The sequence below is a fragment of the Barbus barbus genome (assembly GCF_936440315.1).
Source record: "Barbus barbus genome assembly, chromosome: 30".
Lineage (NCBI taxonomy): Eukaryota > Metazoa > Chordata > Actinopteri > Cypriniformes > Cyprinidae > Barbus > Barbus barbus.
The window spans coordinates 10,030,201-10,048,160 of record NC_136758.1 but is presented as its reverse complement, the minus strand read 5'-3'; the positions used below and the strand labels follow the sequence as shown (position 1 = coordinate 10,048,160).

The 17,960-nt window shown below is 37.2% G+C and overlaps 1 protein-coding gene across 3 annotated transcripts in view; it reads left to right on the top strand.

The window, feature by feature from the left end:
- LOC306850555 (protein Daple-like) overlaps positions 1-17,960 on the top strand; it is a 62,377-nt gene that overhangs the window by 42,529 nt on the left and 1,888 nt on the right. For 2 of the 3 annotated variants that reach the window (XM_079386238.1, XM_079386237.1), the window contains exons 17-29: positions 1,249-1,390; positions 1,531-1,716; positions 1,833-1,994; positions 2,856-3,133; positions 4,963-5,106; positions 6,526-6,712; positions 6,900-7,045; positions 7,645-7,734; positions 7,871-8,157; positions 12,408-12,614; positions 14,586-14,660; positions 14,736-14,795; positions 16,777-17,024. In XM_079386238.1, coding sequence (XP_079242364.1) covers positions 1,249-1,390; positions 1,531-1,716; positions 1,833-1,994; positions 2,856-3,133; positions 4,963-5,106; positions 6,526-6,712; positions 6,900-7,045; positions 7,645-7,734; positions 7,871-8,157; positions 12,408-12,614; positions 14,586-14,660; positions 14,736-14,795; positions 16,777-17,024 — 2,212 coding nt within the window. Of the gene's footprint in view, positions 1-1,248; positions 1,391-1,530; positions 1,717-1,832; positions 1,995-2,855; positions 3,134-4,962; positions 5,107-6,525; positions 6,713-6,899; positions 7,046-7,644; positions 7,735-7,870; positions 8,158-9,146; positions 9,464-12,407; positions 12,615-14,585; positions 14,661-14,735; positions 14,796-16,776; positions 17,025-17,960 lie in introns of those variants that run through there. The other variant, XM_079386239.1, reaches the window with a different exon arrangement.

Below are 17,960 nucleotides of genomic sequence, written 5' to 3'. Positions count from 1 at the left end.
TGAGGCCACAGTATGAAATAATAACAGGCCTGACTCCAGTTTGATTAGTTTTCACTGGAATGTTCCCTGTCGAGGGTTCAGTAGTGAAGTATTCATCTTTCTCTACAAGGAAGTAGACTCACTCCCACTCTCCCCCACCTCTAACCCTTTATTGCAGTGAGTGTGACAAGTGACATGTATTTGTAAGTTAGATCAAAAGAGACATCGCGACTGAATGTGTGCTGAAACATTTCTCACCAGCTAATAGTGTCATAAAATGCTAGCTGTCGCTAATCACTTAATGTTTGAAGACGTTTACTACTAACAGCCACATGTGTGTGTGCATGCATGTTTCTATTATGAATGATATTAAATAGTTCCTTTTAGCTATTGCAGTGTTGATATTGTTAACTAAAACTATTATAATAAGTTTGTTGTAAGCTGAAATAATATAAAATATAAATACAGAATTAGATGAAAAAGCTTAGAAAATGAAAAGTTGAAGTTAAAGTATTAAAATGAGTGACAACAAAAAAACTAAAAGTAATAAAAGTGAAAAAATCTTATAACAAAATTAGTAAAACAAAATGAAAACTGAAAATACAATTAAAAGCCAATTTAAAATGCTACTAATAAATACTATAATAGTACGTAAATAATACTATGGACATTTTCAGCCCTTTTCTTAAAAGCTTCCTTAAAATACTCACTAGTTTATTTGTCTGCTGATATTATCCAACAGTGAAAATTCTCTTTTTCATTATTTAAAAAAAATTAAATTTCACTCCGATCTCAAATCAGCATTTGTTCTGTGGTGGAAATGGCATTTTAATTTTTTTCAAAAAATTTTTTAAATGACCTACGTTGTCTTACTAAAGCTAGTTTTATTGCTAGCGTTTTAATCTATCCTAAAGATACACAGTTCAATATTTTTATGTTTGTCATCTATGCAAGATTACAGCTTAATTAGAAATTACCTTGATAGAAAAAGCTTCATTAGAGGACTATGCCACAACTAAGGGACAGTCATAATATGTGTAAAAATTCATGTTACCCATTTTCACACAGTAATTTATAATGTTATATGTTTATTTCATTTTAATTCTTTGTTTAGAGTTTGTTATATATCTGAAACAAGGGTCATGAAAAAAACAAACAGTTTATTGCTAAGGCTGATGTAATGATTAATGACTTCTTGAATTTGATTTATCAGATTCTGATGCTCACAAACATTGTAATATACTGACATTCCACTTTCTCATCCTTCAGTAAATATAAGATCCTGGAGACAAAGTTTGAGTCGGCTCTTAAGAAGACTCTGGAGCTGAGAGAGGAGAAGATCCAGGGCCTGGAGTCTCGGCTGGAGGAGAGCAGCAGCTTAAACCAGCAACTTCGCACTGAACTCAGCTCTGTATGTTCACGCTTTCTCAAACTTCAAACATGCATGTACTTCAAAACAAAACAAAGAAAGCTGGGGAGAAAGCGAAAGGAGGTCTCTGAATTGTTACAACTAATGTGAGACACAATTTTGTTCTGATCTGTCCTCACCAGGTGAAAAAGAACCTGGAGGCCCTCAAGCAAAGGCAAGAGGAAGAGGCGGCTCACTCTGAGATCTCCCAGCAGTCGTTGGGGCAGGTTAGATCGAGCCCAAATAAAGAGAAGTGGGAGACTGAGCATAGGGAGACCACAGCCGAACTGCTCAAGCAGAAGGACCGACTAATCGATGTTGAGAAGAATGTAAGACAGCAGATTTATTTTCAGCCTTGTGGATTTTTCTTTAAATTAAACTTGAAGACTTTGAATGCTCACTAGTTTGTTTGTCTATTAACATTATCCAACTGTGACCTCCCCAGAATGCTGCCCTGCAGGCAGAGAAAAATCTTCTGAAGGAGCAGCTAAAGCAGTTAGGTTCCCAGAATGCACAGCTCAACGCACAAACACTAGCTCTGCAGAAACAGGCAGCGTCCTTACAAGAGCACAACACCTCTCTTCATAGAGAGACTGCTAAACTGCAGGTACAAAAACATTGTGTTTTCACCATGTCTTGCTTTTCTAACATATGCCTTCTAGTAGTTGTTTGAAAATTAACATATCCTCTAACAAACAAATTACGAATAGATACAATATAGGTAATGCACATAGCCAAAGATAAGTCATTAATTGTGAATAATGGTCTGTAACGACAATGTAATTATCTGAATTTGGCATTTACAAATTTGGAAATTCTCCTGCACATGGTCCATTAAGCCTCTTGAGATTGTACAGCTGATCAGTACTTTTTAATCTCCAAAAATATCTGACATAGTCAGATATAGAAACACTGCCACTGCTTAGAAGGGCCACAGATACCATAAGAACAGGTTAGGAAGCCTCTTCTGTATTTTTGCTTGTGTAAGTGACACGAGAAAGCAATTATGTGACCTTAAGGACTAAATAAATGGCAGGTGTGATGCTGTTGAGGGGGGATTGACGTTTCCAGAATGAGAACAGCATGTTCAGCTGTTCACCTTTGACCCATACAGCAAGAAAGGCAGTTGCTTTTCAAGTTATAAGGGATTGTTCACCCAAAAATAAAATTGTTAGTTACTCAGTCATGTCATTCCAAAACACTGAGTTTCCTGACTACAAGGAATAAAAAAAAACTTTTTGTGTTTAGTTTAGTTAATTTAGTTTTATTTTATTATCAGAAAAAAAGAGGGAGTTAAATAACCTCTTTGTTTTATTTTGATTTGATTTTATCTGAGATTAGACGAAGAATTAAATACCTTTTTTACCATATATATTTTTATTTGTATTTAATGTGAACATTTTAATGTGAACAAATATACAAAACAGAATCAATAAATGTCCAATTCTGACTTTTATGTTGTGTTCAGGTGGAAAATTCGACACTAAGCTCCCAGAGCTCATCTCTCATGGCTCAGTACGGAGCTTTACAGGCCCAGCTGCAAACTCTGGAGTCAGAGGCCGAGTCTCTTCAGAAACAGCGCGAGGAGGCGTGTGCGGCCCGCGACCGGGTCACGCAGGACCACGAGCGCCTGCTTGCTGTGCACGAAAGGCAGGCGACTGAGTATGAGCAGCTAATGGCCCGACACGCGGAACTGAAGGGCAACCAGAGAGCTCTGGAGCAAGAACACCGCACACTGGAGAGCAAGTCAGTTCCTTTCCAACTCAGTCAGTCCTCTAAATATGCATTCATCTGCCATACAGCTCTACTTCAAAAAAATGATAGCATTATGCCTGTATGTGAAATATATTGTATATCACCTACTACTTTAAAAGTTCACCCAAAAATGAGAATTCTGTTATTAATTACTCACCGTCATGTCGTTTTCATAAAAAATATCTTAATTTGTGTTCTGAAGATGAACGAAGGTCTTACGGATTTGGAACGACATTAGGGTGAGTTATTTTCATTTTTGGGTGAACTATCCCTTTAAGAAGTATGCCATTATCAGGTGGCATTGTCAAAATGAATAGTGAACATATCCAAAAAGAATCCTTCACATTTAGCCTTATTTCCTGTAGTATTTGACACAGTAGGTGACCTCTGTTGAGTTATTGACCCCTCCATAGGTGGCAGCTTATATATCTTTGTGTCTGCCTAAGGAGGTTGGGTAACAATAGAGTAATGAACTGTGTCTGGTCTAAGCGGAGACGCCACAATGACCCTCATACCATTAGGACCGCTGACAGTGACGGAGACGTTGAGAGATGGAGGACATTTAAAGGGATAGTTCACCCAAAAATAAAAATTGAATGATAGAATGTTCAATTTTGGGAATATCACTTTACTAGCAAGGAACAGTCTGTTTAGTTCTTGTAAAAAATAGTATAATAGTAAAATAGTATAATAGTATAAAATAGTATAATAGTAAAAAGGCCCGACTTGTCCTGCAATGTAGTTTTTGAATGTTTGGATTTCAGTGGTGTTGCTAAATAAACCGCTCCACTGGGAATCTGGTGGGCCACAGTGGAAAATGTCCCTTATTTTTATCCGCACACATTAAACATTGAGCACAACCTGCTCTAAAACACACAAATCCTCTCACACGTGCCTGTCACACTCATTTTTCCATGGTGCAATGTGGAAAGTTGTGTCTTTTTGTTAGAGACAAGAAAAACATGGTTCTGTTTGCCTTAATGTAGTTTTGTAGTCTCCCCTTGGCTCTTTTATCTCTACCTCATGAATAATGCAGTAGTGTGTCTCTGGGGGCTCAGCTGAGGGGTTCAGCAGATGGCTGTCAGGGCCCCAATCAGCTGTAATGCCCGCCAGCCTCAGCGTCCATGTCCAGCACTCCACATGTCACACAAACTCAATTTACTAATTACTTTATTTATGTAAATTACCACCATCCATTTACAACACAACTGTTTTTGGAGGAGTGTTGGAATATGAAGCAGGTTCCCAAGGTTTTTTGTAAGCTGAAACCCCTGTGGCTTGAATTATTTACTTGAAATACCCCCTATGATTTTAAGTCATGTTAACCTTTCAATAAATAATGTAACATCTCCAGAAATAATTAAAACTGTCACGGAGGAATTGAATTTGGAGAAGTGATGGAAAATAAACAGAAAATTCTGAGGCACTTTTTCTGGTTCAAAAGTAAAAAAAAAATAAAAAAAAAACCTTGGCACGTCACACATGCACATTAAAATTGTCAAACAAAATATAATAATAATCATATCTTATATATTGTTTTTTAGTACATTATTTAATTTGGCATTGTCAGTTCAATCATAACCCCCTAGGGAATTGTGAATGTAAACCCCCCCCAATGGACTTTGTCAAGATGGATTTTGACAATTACATCAAATTAAATATAGCATATTTTCACTTCCTGGAAGAGCAGAGGGGAAATCCTGCTCTACATGAGTTTTAATCAGAATGTGCTTCCTTATGCTCTTGAATCATTTGACTTGAATCTGTTTTAGGGAAAAGTGTAGTTCGAATCACTGCATGTGTGTGTTTGTGTTGAACAGATACACGGTTCTCCTGAAGCAGAAGGACGCTATGGAAGCACTGGAGGCGTCTCTACACAGGGACAGAGAGAGTCTGGGAGAGGAAATTCACAAGAACACTCTTATCCTGGGAGAGAACCGCAGTTTGAGAGAAGAAGTAGACAGGTTAGAGACTCTTTTTTTTATCAACAAAACACACCCAAGTAGTCAGTTTCAAGTTGAAAACATGCAAGAGGCTGAGGTGATGGATTTATGCTAAATATGTACTGCCCTCTGCTGACTGGAATAGACTACAACACTATAGAGCAGAAGTAACAACTTTTATGTATGCACGCACAGTATTTCAGTTATCATATCATCACAGTTAATTATAAATTATTATTGGCATTGTTCATTTGTTATAAAATATAATATGCACATACACAAAATAATTTTTAAACTATAGGGTACAATACAATAGCGGCTAAAGGCTCACCTGGGTAAATGGTGCAAATGACTTTCTTCTCCTTTAAACCACTAGATGGCACAAAAATTCACCTTAAGGCACAGTGATTAACGTTATAATAAATAGCTGGCTGACATAATTAAATTCAGATGGTAAATATCATTTATTAAGTTCAACCTCCTGAGATAATCATCATATTTAAAAAATATATGATATTAATCATATCATAAAATAAAATATCAGATGTATGTATTGTTACTACCGTGAAGCTATATTGAGATCTCCTTTAATCCATTTAGAATCTTTACTATTTTTAAATAATTCTGTTTCTGTCATTTTCAAAATGATCGTATTTTAATTTATTGATTGTCTTCTTCATGTATTATATTATATGCATTTTGTATAAATACTGGTGAGTTTATTTTGTCTCTTGTGTGGCCACCTCCATACATTTGTAATATTTTAAAGTGAAACAAACCCCTTTTATGGTTTATTTTCACAGAAAATCTGTAGCTCCATCAGTGTTCAAAAAGAAAAAAAAATCTACAATTATGCACTATGGGAGTAGTGAAAAGCACCCTTTTCTTAAAAGGATAATTCACCCAAAGATGTAGTTGCAAACTCCTAAGACCTTCCTTCATCTTTAGAACACAAATTAAGATATTTTTTGATGAAATCCGAGAGCTTTCTGGTTTTCTTTCTGATCCTGCATAGACAACAATGCAACTACCACGTTCAAGGCACAGAAATGTACAGTATAATAGTTTTCTTTGCATACCAAAAGTATTCTCGTTGCTTAAATCACGGTTGAACCACTGATGTCACATGGACTATTTTATCGATGTCCTTGCTACCTTTCTGGGCTTTGAACATCAAAATATCAAAAATAACTTAATTTGTGTTCTGAAGATGAATGAAGGACTTGGGTTTGGAACGACATGAGGGTGAGTAATTAATGACAGAATTTTCATTTTGGGGTGAACGGTCCCTGTAAGGTGTGCCTTTAGCCCTGTTTTGCCCTTTGTATTTTAGAAATATTATTTACATAAAATAATCAACATGTACAATTGATGGCAAATGTTATAATATGTTAAATACATGAAATGATACTATCTAAGCCTCTGATTATGTACCTGCAGACTGACACAGACGCACATGCAGCTGAGGCAGGAGTATGACAGCCTGCAACTGCAGACCAAAGAACTGAAGACCTCTCTGAATGAGTCCCAGCTGGAACTGAATCGCTGGCAGGCGCGTTACGACCAACTGAAAGAGCAGCATCAGGGCCTGGACATCTCAATGACCAAGCTGGACAACCACTGTGAGGTGAGAGAGACCTTATAAAAGGAGTTAACTGAAACTAGATACACAATTTGTTTCTTCACAGAACCCAAGACTATTATGCCTGTGATGTGTTATACCATCACAGACGAGACTAGATATTGATCCCAGGCCTTGAAATTGATTATTTTTAGCAGCTAGCACTAAGATATCTTTCTTTCTCTCAATTTAGCTGCTAACCCGTTTGAAAGGAAACTTGGAAGAGGAAAACCATCATCTTCTCAGTCAGATCCAGATGCTCAGCCAACAAAATCAGACCCTGCTGGAGAGAACCATGGAGAGCAAAGAACATTACCACGAAGAACAGAAACAATACATGTGAGCAGTGTGTCATCATATCATTTATAATCAATGATTTCTAACCCCGGTCGGTACTAGGTATATGATCCTAGTAAAGTATATGATCTTGCTCTGTTGAAGCTATAAAACAGAAATTACAAATGAAATTATTAGTTGATTAAAATAGCTCTTTGTGATGAATGTCATGCTTTGATTTGGGTCTGTTTTCTAAATGCATGCATGCATTTTATTTTTCTTACTTTTTTGGACCATATACTTTGTGAATGATTCATCTGTGCAGGTTTATTTTATTTTTTATTTTTTGACCTCATACTGTTTCATCAATGTCATAACTGGACCTTTCTTGACGCATTCATATCTGACTTCATCCAGTCAACAACTGCTATATAGAACCAAGTCCCCAACATATTCGATAGTCTTAGATATATATCATAGTACATGAATAAAAAAAATCTGTTGCTAATTCTCTCAAAACTACTTCAGATGAATATATTTATTATCTGGGGTACTTGATTGAGATTGGGTATCTAAGAAAACCTGTTGGGAAACTAATCAAGAAACTTGTGGTCAAAATGTCCTAATGCCATGCTTTTAATTTTTCTTGTTTTCTTTTACAGTGATAAGCTGAATTCTTTACGGCGACAGAAGGAGAAATTAGAGGAGAAGATCATGGACCAGTATAAGTTCTACGACCCGACTCCTAAAAAGTGAGTCCATCTGTGGAATCTAAACTGATCAGGACTGAATAGACTGTACTTCTAGGCCTATTTGTCAAGTTTAACTCCTTTTTACTATGAACTTTTAATACAAAATAAAATTGTGACATTTTTTTCTCTAACACAGGAGTCGGCACTGGGCTGGAGCCAAAGCTATAGCGAAATTCATCAAACCTAAGAAAGACAGTCAACGAGAACGAATTGACGCTCCACGCGAGAGAATCCGAAGCGCTCCAGACATCCCTTTGCCGGAGATCCCCACATGTATAGACTGTCCTGAGAGCGCACCACCCCTTCCCCCTCCACCGCTGCCCCCCAGACAGTCACGTCTCAGTGTGGACTCCATAAACAATCACTCCACAGAGGAGAATCATATACAGTCCCCAACCCTTTCACCTGCTCTCAACGGCCGAGGTGAGTGCTGCTGTCACAGGGTTGAACTGAGGCCTCACATGAAGTAACACAATGATTGATTCCATCCCAATATTATTTATTGGAATGGTTGACCAAAAAAATAAAATTCCGTAATTTGACTCTCTCTGTGGAACATAAGAGAAGATATTTTGAGAAAATTCTTAAATGTCTTTTTTTCCCTCTTATAAAATGGAAGACAGAACTTTTTGGTTACCAACATTCTTAAAAAATATCTTTTATGTTCCATAGACAAAAGAAAGTCAAACAGGTTTGGAACGACATGAGGATAAGTAAATAATGACAACATTTGTGTGTGAACTATCCCTTTAAATCTCAACTGCATTATTTTTGATTTAGAAATTATACCATAATAGATAAGTGGCATCATCAATAAGGGATAGTGATGGTAAATTAGCTCAAATTGCTGTAGTATTGATTGCAAATTGAGTCCATATGAATCATATTCTAGATGCCCATTTTCAAGTGACTTTCAGAGTCTTGGCCCCTAAATGAGTTCAGAAAACAGCTTTCACACCAACTGAACATCCTCAGGTCTGCACTAAAATCTCAAATCAGCTCAAAAAAGTTGGAACACTTTCATTCAAACACATTTTATTTGGCGTATACTAGCTGTATTGTGCTTCAGCTATCTGTCTTTTCCACTAAGGGGCGCCATGCAACTTTTTTTCAGGGTTACTGTAATTACAACCTGTTTTTCCTCCTGACGTCCACTCAATGAAATAATCCCGTTGTAAATGCCCAATTTCAGTCTATCATTTCTCAGCTTTCCAAGTAATAATACTTTCCCAAGTTTCACGCTATATTGCATGGCCAAAATAGTCTTCAAAGGGAACCTCGGGGGCTTCGTTCTTCATGAATCATAAATGTAACCATTTTTTATTCTCTGAATCATCATTTCTTCTCTTCCACTGACCCAACTCTCTCCTTGTCTGTGTATCTGTCTGTACATTAACCCTCACACACTCCAGCCCCTCCAGCAGCGAAGCGTTTCCGCTTTCTCAGGAGCAAGAGCCAGGAGAAAATGCGCGTTCAGGGGACACCACCGCACTCTCGACGATCCATTACCAGACGCCTACGCTTCTGGTCCTCATCTGACAACATCGTTCCCTGCTCCCCCACCGAGCCCTTTTCGCATATCGGCCATTTCTAACACTTCATCCTTTCAATCATCATCATCACAGTGGCCATAACAGCTGCTTACCTCATCATTACTCTTCCCATATACCATTATTCATTATTTTTCTATTTAAAAAACATCAAGCTACACTTACTAGCCAGCCAATGAACACTCTGAGCTAAACGCTAAAGGAAAAACACTCAGAAATAGATTTTCCTCTCACTCTCACCACCACAGACTCACAGCGCTAAATCAAAATGAAGAAACACGCATACATACGCACAACACACACCTTGCAACTCATATAAATGCTCTGGGGACTCAGGGACCGGGCTGTGGGACTCTTAATGCAACCCTGCAGTAAGTAATGTGTATTAAACAGAGCGAGATGCAGCCAGCTTTGCGCTTGCCATGAGAAATGTGTGTGTGATATTGCTCACACTGAGTAAGGTGGGCTGAGGTGACCACAGTTGCTGCCTGCAGTCAATAGTAATCAAATTATGTGCATGAATACAGAGAGAGATTTGAAGGAGGAAGGCAGACGGAGGCGACAACTTCATCAGATACCTCTAGATGAAAGATTATGATGTGTGGCTTGTGAACGTGCATTGCTTAACGTTTGCTCTGCAATATTTTACTTATATCCAGCAACTAGTGTCCATGTGTTTTTTGCATTTTTAACATTTCTCTCTGTACGTCCACTGTGTGTTATGTGCATGCGACTGTCCAATTTATGTTAAGGGGGTTCGTTTGTAAATGAGATAGACTTGGCTGAGATGCACTGATTTATACCTTAGCCTTTTTATGCAGGGCACATGAATCCATTCCTGGGGGTGGGGATGTGTCCCTTAATCACCATTCTTAAGACAGCACAAGGTATCTTAATTATCCAGCTGCTTTAATAAGAGTAAAATATTTAGATTTGCATGAAGATATTGTATCATTTTCCTGTTTAGAAAGTTCTGAAGGTAGGGTTACAAGTTTTGTGCGTCATGCAGAAGGAAAACCTCAACGCTTGCACATCCTGTGAACTGTTTGATGTGGAACGGATGTTCACAACTCTCAAATTTTTGTGCGTGGACTATTTTTGCAGGGAGATTTTTGTATCTCCCCATCCAATTTTTGTATTGTATGTTTAAAAAAAAGATGCAGAATAGCTTAGCAGTTGGCACGTTGAGATATGGTGCACATACACACACATTGCTTGTTTGAGTCTGGCATTTCCCATCTCATTTTTGTCATCAAAAGGGGAAAAAGGCTCAACAGTTATGTAGGCTCAAATAGAGTTATGATGCTCAAATAGACAATGCATGTTAAGTTTAGCTTGTGATATTTCCCCTTCTCATTTCTGTCATTAGAAAGAAAAGGGAATTCAGTCACAGCTTAGCGGTTAGCATATCTACTCTGACACACTGAGATGTAGTACACTAGGACTCATCAGTAGGTCATTCACAAAACTTCACACAGTGAAGACAAACCAATTTTTGCACATGCTTACAAATTCTTTATTAAACCGAAGTTCAAAACCCGACAGAATACAAAACTGAAAAAGACAGCAGTTTGCTATATTTCTACAGTACTAAAATATCGATGTATTATATTTGCTAGTTATGCAAGAACGATAACAATTTGAAGTGTTTTGTAGTTTTAGTGCTTAGTGAATGTGTAAATAAGTGCTATGCCAATTTGAAAGTTGGTTTGGAGAACTAGCACATGCACTTGGATACACTGAGCAAAGCTGCTCATATAGACCATGCACATTTAAGTCTGGTTTGAAAAAGTTTTGAGAAATGTGTCCTACCAATTGTAAAAAAAATAACAGGTCTGCTATTGCTCTATGTAATTGTACTCTGGTACATTGAGTCATGATGTCAATACAGACATTTCCCTTCCTATTTAAGTCATTTAAAGTCGTTAAAAGCCCCCAAATTATGTAGAACTACTTTTGATGATTTTTCAGGCAGATATAGTAACTACTTTTTCCTTTTAAAAATCATGTGAGGGATCGTTTTCAGCATGACTCTAATAAAGAGAATCTCGTGGAGCACCAGCTGGTGTTTTAGTTTGGCCACAGCGGTCAAGCTTAAAGGAATGTTTCGGGTTCAATACAAGTTAAATTCTATCGATAGCATCTGTGGCATGATGTCAGTTCATTAAAAAATGAATATGACTTGTTCCTCAATTTGTCAAAGCAAACAAAATTCATGTTTACAGTAATGTCTGTGTCTATGGGGCAAGAGATTGCGCCAGAATGTATGTTTAAATGGGCACTTCTGGCTATATTTTATGTCGAAAGTATAGCCACAAGACTTAAAAGGATAGTTCACCCCCCAAAAAATGAAAATTCTATTATCATTTACTTACCCTAATGTTGTCCCAAACTTGTATGAGGTTTGAACACAAAAGAAGATAATCTGAAGAATTTTGCTAACCAAAACTGGTAGTAATTGGCTTCCATATTAGGGAAAAATACTATTTAAGTCATTGGGGAACAGAAACTGTTTAGTTACAAACATTCTTCAAAATAGCTTTTGTTTTCAGCATAGCGAAATTCATACAGGTTTGGAACAACATGAGGGTAAAAGATGATCAAATTTTAATTTTAGGGTGAACTATTCCTAAGAAGATATGATAGAATCACTCATTCAATCACTTATTCAAGTTGTTGTACAATCTTTCGACTCTTGCATGGCAATGTAAAGCCTAAAAATCCAGTGACTTTTGGATGTTGAATATAATTGTCTGAAAAAAAATATTTATATGAATCATAAGACAATTTGACAACTCTGCATCTCACATAACACAGTTTTGCATGCCCCATAAATGTCAAATGTAGGAGTATAACGGAAACCATGAGTATGAATCACAGATGCTGCTGACAGAACTTGACTTGTATTGAACTTGTAACTGTCTAAAACTGTCACTGGTGTCCTGCTTAAGTGTTTTTTGGAGTTGATTCATTTTACTAACACATGCTTGTGCTTTTGACCCAACACCTTCTCTTACGCAGCTGCCTACAGCGTCACTGAATCCCAGCAGCAGTGCTTGCCCTGCACATGCTCTGTATGCACTCAGAGACACTGACCTTTTCTCTTGAATTTTATTTTTAAAGTGTTGAACGATAGTGGAGGGTCCAGAGGCAGAGAGGGCTATCGCTCAGTAGGGGGCGGTAGTGAGAGCATGAACGGGTACGAAGAACTGATCCGGTGGCAGGGCCGAGAGCCAGGAGCCACCTGTTCAACTCCACTGAGCCGCAACTCCCACAGTGCACCAGGCTACACGTCGTCCTCCAGCATGCGGCCGGGACGCAGGCCAAAGGGTAATGCTAAATTATGCCGTTTAGTAGATTACATGTCAGCAGCCTTGAGCCTCAAATGACAGACCATGTTCATTCTGCAATGTACGCTAGTAAATTTCCTCCTCCTTAGAGGCACTTTATGATTTATTGGTTTGTGTTCAATTTTATTCCTGTGATGCCAAAGTTGAATTATCAGAAGGCATTACAGTGTCACATGATCCTTCAGAAATCATCCTAATATGCTCATTTGCAGCTCAGGAAACATTAGTGTTATCAAAAATGTTGAAAACCGTTGTTCTACTTGATGCTTTTTTTATATACATTTTTTTCGGAATTCTTTGGTGAATAGAAAGTTTAAAAATACTATTTAGTCGAAGTATCATATTTTGTTTGTTTATTAACGCCTTTACTGTCACTTTTGATCATTTTAATACATCCCTGCTGAATAAAGCTTTTAAAGTGCCCCTATTATGGGCAATGAAATGTTCATATTTTGGTTTTGGGAGTCCCCAACAACAGGTTGATGTGTGTAAAATCAAAAAACACTTTCATTGTCTTATAATATGCATTTATTTTTACCTTAATTGCTTAACGACTCCCAAATGATTTGTTTAACGATTAATTTTTGCAAACCCCTCCTTTGCATGATGGTAATCTGCGGTGATTGGTCCGATTGGTCTCATTTTTCGTTTCATCATGCCTGATAAAGCAGCGTTTTTTTTACCGCTCCAAAAGCGGCACCTAGTGGCAAAGAATGAATTTGCATTTTCATTCTGACCAACTTGAAAAGACCAACAAGAGGGCGGGCAATATGCTAATGTTTCATGTTGACGTCAACGTGAAACAGCTTGGGATTTGTTTTAAAAACGACTTGTTTTAATGATTCAGAGTCGACCCTTTCTTTTGAGAGACGATAAATAACTTTTTACACGGTGGACTTTCAGATTTAAAACTTTGCAGGATGTTTTCATTCACTTAGAGCTGTGTTTAGCATGGAAGGTAATTTTCAAAACTCCATAATAGGGGCACTTTAAATTCTTAAAGACCTACTGACCCCAAATTTGAACAGAAATGTACAATATACAACAAAAGCTTAAAAAATGAGAAGTTTATAATTTTGTTTTCAAACTCTTTGGATTTTTCAGTCAAAAAAGTTTATTTAAGAGCTGTAAAGCTGTCTTTTGAAATGGGACTATCTTTCTAGCTAGATGAACGTCTGCTTTGGGAGTTGCAGTTGTACTACTATAAACACCATTCATTTTTCAATTTGAGGGATGAGTGGAAATAATTTCTTTTGGTAATCAATAGAAGGCCATGGATGGAGCTTAAAGCGGCATCAGTCTAGCCAAGTTTTTAAACCGATTTCTAGTCATAAAGTTAAATTATGGGTGGGCGTTCACAGTTAATGGCCCTACCTACTCACTCAACTCAACCTTTCTACTTTTACCATATTTAAGTGCAGAAGTTTTCATTAAGTGATTTTGTTGTGTTTTTCATGCTGCATTGGTTTGTGTAGCCGTTAGCAAGTTTATAATGTGTAATGTAGCACCATGTACACATGAGGGCTTCAGCTTTAAACACCACTGACCCTCTCAGTGACTCACCTCCCAGCCAAAAAGCCCGAAGCTCATTTCATCAAGTCACTGTCAGCGTAATAAAAAAGCGTTCGTTCTCAATTAATGTTTATTTTCAAGTGCTTCGAGCTTTCTCAGATATCCGCACGGTGTAAACAAGCAGTCATGTTCGTACAAACGCACACAGGAAGACTACAGTAGCCAAAGGCCCGTCATGTCCCTTAATGACACTGTCCTCAGGAGAACATCTTTAAAAGGGAAACGGAATTGTTTGAAATAAAGATGATGATAATAATAATTAGTGGTACTAATTAAACAAATGTCTTTATGAAATGTTGAAGGAGGGATAAACTTAAGAGTGCTGTATATATACTGATATATTCAGTGCCTCATTGTTGGACGACACTCTTATTTGCAGGATTGGTCTCAGAGGAAGACTTGCGCCATCATTCCCCAGATGCTGGCTTTGGGAGCGGTGTCCATGGAAACACAGGTAAGAGAATTAACTAAATCAATACATGTTGCCTCAACAGCCTCGCTTTATTTCTTTATGTGCCCCCCTCTACAGGCCACCGGCCCAGCTCTGCTGAATTCACCTCCAGCAGCAATTCTCCTATCAGCTCCAAAGGTGTGTCTGTGTGTGTGTGTGGTCTATTACGTATGCATGCAATGCCACTTCGTTAGCCTGCTATGGAAACTGCCACCCCCACACACACTCTCTCTCTCAAGTACTATTGAGACAGTAATTGTTTCTCAGAGTAAAACAAACGTCTTTACAAGAACATTTGCAGAAATTAATTTGCAGAGGCAGCTCTGTTGTTGAGCAAGCATTATTTTATCATAAATTATTTAAATTGATCAAATATTAGTTTAATTATTTAAATAGTTATTCATTATTTAAGCCATTGAATTTTTTTTATGTTGGTCTATATTGTGGTATAATACTGCTGTTCGAAAGTTTGGACTCTGTAAGATTTTATTTATAAAGAAATCAATGCTTTTAATCATCAAGGATGCATGTAATCATCAAAGAATCCTGAAAAAAAATATCACGGTTTCCACAAAAATATTAAACATATTATGTAATATAATATTATAATATAATATACATATAATATTATTTTAAATTGTACTAATATTTCAAAATGTTACTGTTTTATTTGTATTTAGCAATAACAATTTAGCATATGTTTAGCCTTGGTGAGCATAAAAGACTTCTTTCAAAAAGATAAAAACAAAAAAAATCTTACCAACACCAAACTCTAGGGTATATTTCAGATTAACCAATCAGTACAAATGGAACATAAAAACTCATATAATTGGTTAGCAACTTTACATGCTGTCTTTCTCTTGAGTGGGTGTTTGTTGACCAGAATAAGCTGTGGGCCAGTCCTTTTGCCATTTAGTCAAGGGTCTGACTATGTGAGGATTCCGTTATAATGACCTTTGAGATGGTTTACTCATTTGGTAGCTCAATTTTCTCTCACAATGACTGGTGTGGCAGTGTGATTCGTGGTGCTTGCTAACTAAAGATAAAAAGATGTGCTTTTAATTATAAACATCTTGCATTATTTCTGTCATTAATGAGAGATCTCTTCATAATGGTGAGAGCTATTAGTGATGTGTGAACTCTTTAGACTCAAAAATGTGTTGCTTGCGGTTTTTGAGGGTGTGTTCACATTTGGCTAGGAAGAAGACCTGTTTTTTTCTCGCTATAGTCAAGTTCAGTCGTCTGAACCACAACTCTTTGCAGCAGATCTTTGTTTGTTTGGATGACAGAGGAATTTCTACTGCTGTTTTGACACATTTTATAAGCTCTTCACAAGTTCTCTGCTAGTAAAAGTACCATGATATGTACGCATATACAATAAGCGTATTGTTTTGGATGTTCAGCAGAAATGTACGTTATAAAAGCCCCTTGGTTCTTGTGAATGCTAAGCGAACCAGGAATAATGTGAACACATTCTGAAAATACTCTTATGATTTACTGTTAAGAAACTACAAGTGCACATTTAGTACACTCATTATGCTCACTCCTTGTCATTTCAAGGGTATTACTATTGCTCATATGAAGAATTTGAGATTGGGACATACCCGTAACATCAGGTTGACTTCAGCACTTAGTAGTGGCATTGCAAAGCCACTACTAAGTGGATATATGGATGGATATATGGTCTCTTTTGAGTTGGGCCAGTAAGCAACCACCTAGCAATGCCATAGTAACTAGTTGCCACCGATGACACCTTAAAAACAACATAGCAACATGTTTATAAATGCTCTGAACACCTTAGCATCGCAAAACCTCACACATCAAATCGTTCAGACTACAGTAAAATTGATTTCATTACCAAAGTGTCAAGTAAAAGCCCAGCAGCACTTAGTAGAGGCCAATTTCTCCTTGTCAAGTCGGATGTTGATTCAGAAGGCCATTACATCACGGTGATGTTTGTGAGTAAATGCAGAAATGACTGGCTATGATTATACTTACTGTGTGAATAGCACTGTTGACAGACAAACCTCCATTAGCTATCTTTTAATGTGCATATTTTTATGACATCTCACACTCTTAAAGTTTACAGTTCACACTTTAATTTCCTGGCTTCCTTCAGGTTCTCTGGACTGCCTGCAGGGCCGATCTGTCAGTCTGTCCAGCGATGATGTTGTCGGACTGGGACATGAAGGTTCACGTCTCAGTAAGTCGTCTCTGATTCCTCGAAGCTCCACCCTTCTCTCTGATGCCCCATCTGCTTCACGTTCTTCCCAGCGGCCCACTTCTCATCGGCCGTCCTCTCCTGGCAGCGAAATGGTCACCCTGGAGGAGTTCTTGCATGAGAGTAACGCCCTGTCCCCACCCACTGTAAGTTGTTTTAAGACTTCTCAGCAGACTTGTTTGTTTGATGCTTTGAAGTTTTGAAGAATTAATGACACATTACTAGAAGAATTTGCATACTTTTGCAGGGGATTTTAAAATGTGTGGTGAATCTCAAATATCCTGTATCTTTTTTAACATATCAAGATTGTGTGTTTATGCAGTGAGAATAGCAAAAGGGATTTTTTTATATTTAACTCATGATCAGCAGAGACATTTATGCTCCTAATGGGGGATTATTAAGATGTCTTTGAGTGCTGTGTCAAATATCTTTGAGTGCTGTGTGAAATGTTCATAATGGAGACACCGAGTGATGGACCTTCACCATTTCAGCTGGTGGCCATACTGAGGTTGATATCACACGTCATATTTGATGTACATATCTCCATCTGTTACCATAATAAATTTGAATGTGTTTCTGTTGTAAGACATGGTGCAAATTATAAGAAATGCATGCACAGGATTCCCATGTTTATGAACCAATATGGGGGAAATATAATTTTAAAAACAATGATTTCTAGCAATAGGGGATATTTGGGGGTCAGTGGGGGGAAAAAAAATCATTATTTCTTAGAGTTGCCGAAGTTTATGAAATATATGAATATTTTAAAATATTTTTTGACACCCTATTTTTTAAGTTTTATACATATTATTGTTTACGGTCATATTTAAGTCACAACATTAATTGCAGTTATTTTATTAAATTAACAATTCTTTATTCAGTTAGTCCTTAGTTTTAACAGTAAGAATAATTTTTTTTTTAAAATAGGCATATATCTAACAAGTTGTATCCCCTCTGTTAGAATAAAGTATTATTAGTAATATAACGTATTATGAAGTAATATTTTCTATTAAATTTTCATGTTCACACTTTATTTTAATGTCCAATTCTCGCTATTAACAAACCATTAACTACAACTTTGC